At 46.1% G+C, this 8,546-nt stretch overlaps 1 protein-coding gene across 1 annotated transcript in view; it reads left to right on the forward strand.

The window, feature by feature from the left end:
- Positions 1-1,440: 1,440 nt before the first annotated feature.
- gm2a (GM2 ganglioside activator) overlaps positions 1,441-8,546 on the forward strand; it is a 7,864-nt gene continuing 758 nt past the window's right edge. The window contains exons 1-4 of the mRNA XM_034544093.1: positions 1,441-1,819; positions 2,535-2,687; positions 7,666-7,848; position 8,546. The exon at position 8,546 is cut by the window's right edge and continues 758 nt beyond it. Coding sequence (XP_034399984.1) covers positions 1,724-1,819; positions 2,535-2,687; positions 7,666-7,848; position 8,546 — 433 coding nt within the window. The 5' untranslated portion in view covers positions 1,441-1,723. The remainder of the gene's footprint in view (positions 1,820-2,534; positions 2,688-7,665; positions 7,849-8,545) is intronic.

Below are 8,546 nucleotides of genomic sequence, written 5' to 3' on the forward strand. Positions count from 1 at the left end.
AGTATACATCCAGTAGAAGTATACATCCAGTAGAAGTATACAACCAGTAGAAGTATACAACCAGTAGAAGTATACAACCAGTAGAAGTATACATCCAGTAGAAGTTTACAGTAGAAGTATACATCCAGTAGAAGTATACATCCAGTAGAAGTTTACAGTAGAAGTATACATCCAGTAGAAGTATACAACCAGTAAAAGTATACATCCAGTAGAAGTATATATTCAGTAGAAGTATATATTCAGTAGAAGTATACATCCAGTAGAAGTATACATCCAGTAGAAGTATACATCCAGTAGAAGTATACAACCAGTAAAAGTATACATCCAGTAGAAGTATATATCCAGTAGAAGTATATATTCAGTAGAAGTATACATCCAGTAGAAGTATACAACCAGTAAAAGTATACATCCAGTAGAAGTATATATCCAGTAGAAGTATATATCCAGTAGAAGTATATATTCAGTAGAAGTATATATTCAGTAGAAGTATATATCCAGTAGAAGTATACATCCAGTAGAAGTATACATCCAGTAGAAGTATATATTCAGTAGAAGTATATATTCAGTAGAAGTATACATTCAGTAGAAGTTTACAGTAGAAGTATACATCCAGTAGAAGTATACATCCAGTAGAAGTTTACAGTAGAAGTATACATCCAGTAGAAGTATACAACCAGTAAAAGTATACATCCAGTAGAAGTATATATCCAGTAGAAGTATATATTCAGTAGAAGTATATATTCAGTAGAAGTATATATCCAGTAGAAGTATACATCCAGTAGAAGTATACATCCAGTAGAAGTATACATCCAGTAGAAGTATATATCCAGTAGAAGTATATATCCAGTAGAAGTATATATTCAGTAGAAGTATATATCCAGTAGAAGTATACATCCAGTAGAAGTATACATCCAGTAGAAGTATATATTCAGTAGAAGTATATATTCAGTAGAAGTTTACAGTAGAAGTATACATCCAGTAGAAGTATACAACCAGTAGAAGTATATATCCAGTAGAAGTATATATTCAGTAGAAGTATACATCCAGTAGAAGTATATATTCAGTAGAAGTATACATCCAGTAGAAGTATATATTCAGTAGAAGTATACATCCAGTAGAAGTATATATTCAGTAGAAGTATATATTCAGTAGAAGTTTACAGTAGAAGTATACATCCAGTAGAAGTATACAACCAGTAGAAGTATATATCCAGTAGAAGTATATATTCAGTAGAAGTATACATCCAGTAGAAGTATATATTCAGTAGAAGTATACATCCAGTAGAAGTATATATTCAGTAGAAGTATACATCCAGTAGAAGTATATATTCAGTAGAAGTATATATTCAGTAGAAGTATATATTCAGTAGAAATAGAAAGAAAAAGCAAAGTAAGCCGATCTGAACCTTTTTACTTCATCAGCTTCATGTCACGTGACTCGCAGTCAGTCACGTGACGGACTGGGTCGCGTTCATCGTAAACACGGAAGTAACGGCAAAGAACAAAACCGACCGCACCGTCAGCTCCTCCCGGTTTGAGTCCGTTACCGGATACTTTACCGGCTGCCCGTCACCGTCAGCTCCTCCCGGTTGGAGTCCGTTACCGGATACTTTACCGGCTGCCCGTCACCGTCAGCTCCTCCCGGTTGGAGTCCGTTACCGGATACTTTACCGGCTGCCCGTCACCGTCAGCTCCTCCCGGTTGCAGTCCGTCCGCTCTTCACGATGGATCGGGTTTTATTTGTAACTCTCAGTCTGGTTGTTTTTATAACTCCGGTAACGAGCAGCACTTCCGGTCTGAGGAGCGTCACTAAGGCTCAGGTGAGTCCCGCAGTACTACAGTCAGTCACGTGACGGACTGGGTCTACAGTAGTACTACAGTAGTACTACTGATACTGCACTACTGTACCACTCCTCACAATACTGCTATTGTAGTACTCTTCATAATACTTTTACTGTAATACTTCTCATAATACTGTAAAACTCCTTATAATACTTGTACTGTAGTGCTCTTCATAATACTTTTACTGTAGTACTAGTCATAATACTGTAATACTCCTTATAATACTTTTACTGTAGTACTTCTCCTAATACTGATACTGTACTACTACTGATACTGTAGTACTTCTCATGACTGATATTGATACTGTAGTACTACTACTGATACTGTAGTACTTCTCATGACTGATATTGATACTGTAGTACTACTACTGATACTGCTAGTAGTGTGTAGTGTAGTACTGCTAGATTGGTGATTTTTCAATCAACAATATCAACGTTTATTTGGTCAAATATATAATAATATTTATAATATTATTCTAATATATGTATATATATATCTATCATATATATTAATAATAATCGGTGCAGACCTCTCTGTCCATCTTTCCGTCTCACGACATTAAAACATAAACATCGCTGTCCTCTTAAAGTAAAGACGTGCAGTCTGAAAGGTACAAAAACCCACTCGAGGTCTAAAGTACCTTGTTGACGTTGTACTCTGTGTACTCTGTGTACTCTGTGTACTTGTGGACAGATTCTGGGCTTTGAGTGGAAGAACTGTGGCGCTCCAGAAGCCCCGGCTGTCCTGAAGACTCTGACTGTGTCTCCGGACCCCATCTCCATCCCCGGAGACCTGCAGGCCTCGGCCTCTGGGACCACGTCTGTGGAGCTGGCTGCTCCGCTGGCTGTGAGTACTGGACTACATGGGGTACTGGACTACATGGGGTACTGGACTACATGGGGTACTGTAGTACATGGGGTACTGTAGTACATGGGGTACTGTAGTACATGGAGTACTGTAGTACATGGACTACATGGGGTACTGTAGTACATGGAGGACATGGAGGACATTGGGTACTGTAGTACATGGAGTACTGTAGTACATGGAGGACATGGACTACATGGGGTACTGTAGTACATGGGGTACATGGAGGACATGGGGTACTGTAGTACATGGGGTACATGGACTACATGGGGTACTGTAGTACATGGAGGACATGGACTACATGGGGTACTGTAGTACATGGGGTACATGGAGGACATGGGGTACATGGAGGACTGGAGGACATGGGGTACTGTAGTACATGGGGTACTGTAGTACATGGGGTACTGTAGTACATGGGGTACTGTAGTACATGGGGTACATGGACTACATGGGGTACTGTAGTACATGGAGGACAAGTACATGGAGGACATGGGGTACATGGGGTACTGTAGTACATGGGGTACATGGACTACATGGGGTACTGTAGTACATGGGGTACATGGAGGACATGGGGTACTGGACTACATGGGGTACTGTAGTACATGGGGTACATGGAGGACATGGGGTACTGGACTACATGGGGTACTGTAGTACATGGGGTACATGGAGGACATGGGGTACTGGACTACATGGGGTACTGTAGTACATGGGGTACTGTAGTACATGGGGTACATGGACTACATGGGGTACTGTAGTACATGGGGTACATGGACTACATGGGGTACTGTAGTACATGGGGTACTGTAGTACATGGGGTACATGGACTACATGGGGTACATGGAGGACATGGGGTACTGGACTACATGGGATACTGTAGTACATGGGGTACATGGAGGACAAGTACATGGAGGACATGGGGTACATGGAGGACATGGGGTACATGGACTACATGGGGTACTGTAGTACATGGAGGACATGGGGTACATGGGGTACTGGACTACATGGGGTACTGTAGTACATGGGGTACATGGAGGACATGGGGTACATGGACTACATGGGGTACTGTAGTACATGGAGGACATGGGGTACATGGGGTACTGGACTACATGGGGTACTGTAGTACATGGGGTACATGGCCTACATGGGGTACTGTAGTACATGGGGTACATGGACTACATGGGGTACTGTAGTACATGGGGTACATGGACTACATGGGGTACTGTAGTACATGGAGGACAAGTACATGGAGGACATGGGGTACATGGGGTACTGTAGTACATGGGGTACTGTAGTACATGGGGTACATGGCCTACATGGGGTACTGTAGTACATGGGGTACATGGAGGACATGGGGTACATGGACTACATGGGGTACTGTAGTACATGGGGTACATGGAGGACATGGGGTACATGGACTACATGGGGTACTGTAGTACATGGGGTACATGGACTACATGGGGTACTGTAGTACATGGAGGACAAGTACATGGAGGACATGGGGTACATGGGGTACTGTAGTACATGGGGTACTGTAGTACATGGGGTACATGGCCTACATGGGGTACTGTAGTACATGGGGTACATGGAGGACATGGGGTACATGGACTACATGGGGTACTGTAGTACATGGGGTACATGGAGGACATGGGGTACATGGACTACATGGGGTACTGTAGTACATGGGGTACATGGAGGACATGGGGTACATGGACTACATGGGGTACTGTAGTACATGGGGTACTGTAGTACATGGGGTACATGGACTACATGGGGTACTGTAGTACATGGGGTACATGGAGGACATGGGGTACTGGACTACATGGGGTACTGTAGTACATGGGGTACTGTAGTACATGGGGTACTGTAGTACATGGAGGACAAGTACATGGAGGACATGGGGTACTGTAGTACATGGAGGACATGGGGTACTGGACTACATGGGGTACATGGAGGACATGGGGTACATGGACTACATGGGGTACTGTAGTACATGGGGTACATGGAGGACATGGGGTACATGGAGGACTGGAGGACATGGGGTACTGTAGTACATGGGGTACTGTAGTACATGGGGTACTGTAGTACATGGGGTACTGTAGTACATGGGGTACATGGACTACATGGGGTACTGTAGTACATGGAGGACAAGTACATGGAGGACATGGGGTACATGGGGTACTGTAGTACATGGGGTACATGGACTACATGGGGTACTGTAGTACATGGAGGACAAGTACATGGAGGACATGGGGTACATGGGGTACTGTAGTACATGGGGTACATGGACTACATGGGGTACTGTAGTACATGGAGGACAAGTACATGGAGGACATGGGGTACATGGGGTACTGTAGTACATGGGGTACATGGACTACATGGGGTACTGTAGTACATGGGGTACATGGAGGACATGGGGTACTGGACTACATGGGGTACTGTAGTACATGGGGTACATGGAGGACATGGGGTACTGGACTACATGGGGTACTGTAGTACATGGGGTACATGGAGGACATGGGGTACTGGACTACATGGGGTACTGTAGTACATGGGGTACTGTAGTACATGGGGTACATGGACTACATGGGGTACTGTAGTACATGGGGTACATGGACTACATGGGGTACTGTAGTACATGGGGTACTGTAGTACATGGGGTACATGGACTACATGGGGTACATGGAGGACATGGGGTACTGGACTACATGGGATACTGTAGTACATGGGGTACTGTAGTACATGGAGGACAAGTACATGGAGGACATGGGGTACATGGAGGACATGGGGTACATGGACTACATGGGGTACTGTAGTACATGGAGGACATGGGGTACATGGGGTACTGGACTACATGGGGTACTGTAGTACATGGGGTACATGGCCTACATGGGGTACTGTAGTACATGGGGTACATGGACTACATGGGGTACTGTAGTACATGGGGTACATGGACTACATGGGGTACTGTAGTACATGGAGGACAAGTACATGGAGGACATGGGGTACATGGGGTACTGTAGTACATGGGGTACATGGACTACATGGGGTACTGTAGTACATGGAGGACAAGTACATGGAGGACATGGGGTACATGGGGTACTGTAGTACATGGGGTACTGTAGTACATGGGGTACATGGCCTACATGGGGTACTGTAGTACATGGGGTACATGGAGGACATGGGGTACATGGACTACATGGGGTACTGTAGTACATGGGGTACATGGAGGACATGGGGTACATGGACTACATGGGGTACTGTAGTACATGGGGTACATGGACTACATGGGGTACTGTAGTACATGGAGGACAAGTACATGGAGGACATGGGGTACATGGGGTACTGTAGTACATGGGGTACTGTAGTACATGGGGTACATGGCCTACATGGGGTACTGTAGTACATGGGGTACATGGAGGACATGGGGTACATGGACTACATGGGGTACTGTAGTACATGGGGTACATGGAGGACATGGGGTACATGGACTACATGGGGTACTGTAGTACATGGGGTACATGGAGGACATGGGGTACATGGACTACATGGGGTACTGTAGTACATGGGGTACTGTAGTACATGGGGTACTGTAGTACATGGGGTACATGGAGGACATGGGGTACTGGACTACATGGGGTACTGTAGTACATGGGGTACTGTAGTACATGGGGTACTGTAGTACATGGAGGACAAGTACATGGAGGACATGGGGTACTGTAGTACATGGGGTACATGGAGGACATGGGGTACATGGGGTACTGTAGTACATGGAGGACATGGGGTACTGGACTACATGGGGTACATGGAGGACATGGGGTACATGGACTACATGGGGTACTGTAGTACATGGGGTACATGGAGGACATGGGGTACTGGACTACATGGGGTACTGTAGTACATGGAGGACAAGTACATGGAGGACATGGGGTACTGTAGTACATGGGGTACATGGAGGACATGGGGTACATGGACTACATGGGGTACATGGAGGACATGGGGTACTGGACTACATGGGGTACATGGAGGACATGGGGTACATGGACTACATGGGGTACTGTAGTACATGGGGTACATGGAGGACATGGGGTACTGGACTACATGGGGTACTGTAGTACATGGAGGACAAGTACATGGAGGACATGGGGTACTGTAGTACATGGGGTACATGGGGTACATGGAGGACTGGAGGACATGGGGTACATGGAGGACTGGAGGACATGGAGGACTGTAGTACATGGGGTACATGGACTACATGGGGTACTGTAGTACATGGGGTACTGTAGTACATGGGGTACATGGGGTACTGTAGTACATGGGGTACTGTAGTACATGGGGTACATGGACTACATGGGGTACTGTAGTACATGGGGTACATGGAGGACATGGGGTACTGGACTACATGGGGTACTGTAGTACATGGGGTACATGGAGGACATGGGGTACTGGACTACATGGGGTACTGTAGTACATGGGGTACATGGAGGACATGGGGTACTGTAGTACATGGGGTACTGTAGTACATGGGGTACTGTAGTACATGGGGTACATGGACTACATGGGGTACTGTAGTACATGGGGTACTGTAGTACATGGGGTACATGGGGTACTGTAGTACATGGGGTACTGTAGTACATGGGGTACATGGACTACATGGGGTACTGTAGTACATGGGGTACATGGAGGACATGGGGTACTGGACTACATGGGGTACTGTAGTACATGGGGTACATGGAGGACATGGGGTACTGGACTACATGGGGTACTGTAGTACATGGGGTACATGGAGGACATGGGGTACTGTAGTACATGGGGTACTGTAGTACATGGGGTACTGTAGTACATGGGGTACATGGAGGACATGGACTACATGGGGTACTCTCTCTCTGTTTGTCTCATTGTTTGTGATGAAGATCTTCTAGACATGAACCCCCCCCCCCCCCCCCCCCCCCCCCCCCCCCAGGTGAACGTGACCCTGGAGAAGGAGGTGGCCGGGTTCTGGGTGAAGGTCCCCTGTGTGGAGGAGGTCGGCAGCTGCCACTACAAGGACGTCTGTGACCTCCTGACCCAGCTGATCCCCCCGGGTCAGGACTGCCCTGAGCCGCTGCACACCTACGGGCTGCCCTGCCGCTGCCCCTTCAAAGCTGTGAGTGCTGACCTCAGACCAGCGGGTTATTGGTTCACACATCACACCTGTTGTTTAGAGCTGTGAGTGCTGACCTCAGACCAGCGGGTTATTGGTTCACACATCACACCTGTTGTTTAGAGCTGTGAGTGCTGACCTCAGACCAGCGGGTTATTGGTTCACACATCACACCTGTTGTTTAGAGCTGTGAGTGCTGACCTCAGACCAGCAGGTTATTGGTTCACACATCACACCTGTTGTTTAGAGCTGTGAGTGCTGACCTCAGACCAGCGCGTTATTGGTTCACACATCACACCTGTTGTTTAGAGCTGTGAGTGCTGACCTCAGACCAGCGGGTTATTGGTTCACACATCACACCTGTTGTTTAGAGCTGTGAGTGCTGACCTCAGACCAGCGCGTTATTGGTTCACACATCACAGCGTTGTTTACCTGTATTTGTTGGTGTTTATTCCTTAAAACAACAAAGAAGACTATCGTCAGGATTTCATCAATACTGAAAACTCTTATCGGTTCTCTTTGATTATTGGGGGAGAAAAAAAAAATATTTAAAGAATACAAAATAAAAAAAAAAATCTTATCTGTAAACCAATATTCTCTCTTGAGTTGTAACATCTTTCAAACACATTGTCAATGATCTCAGTGGTTATTGATTACCCGTCATGTGACTCCGTGTGACATCACAGCTCTGTGTCCTCAGG

Source organism: Cyclopterus lumpus, chromosome 10, assembly GCF_009769545.1.
Source record: "Cyclopterus lumpus isolate fCycLum1 chromosome 10, fCycLum1.pri, whole genome shotgun sequence".
In the NCBI taxonomy this organism is placed as follows: domain Eukaryota; kingdom Metazoa; phylum Chordata; class Actinopteri; order Perciformes; family Cyclopteridae; genus Cyclopterus; species Cyclopterus lumpus.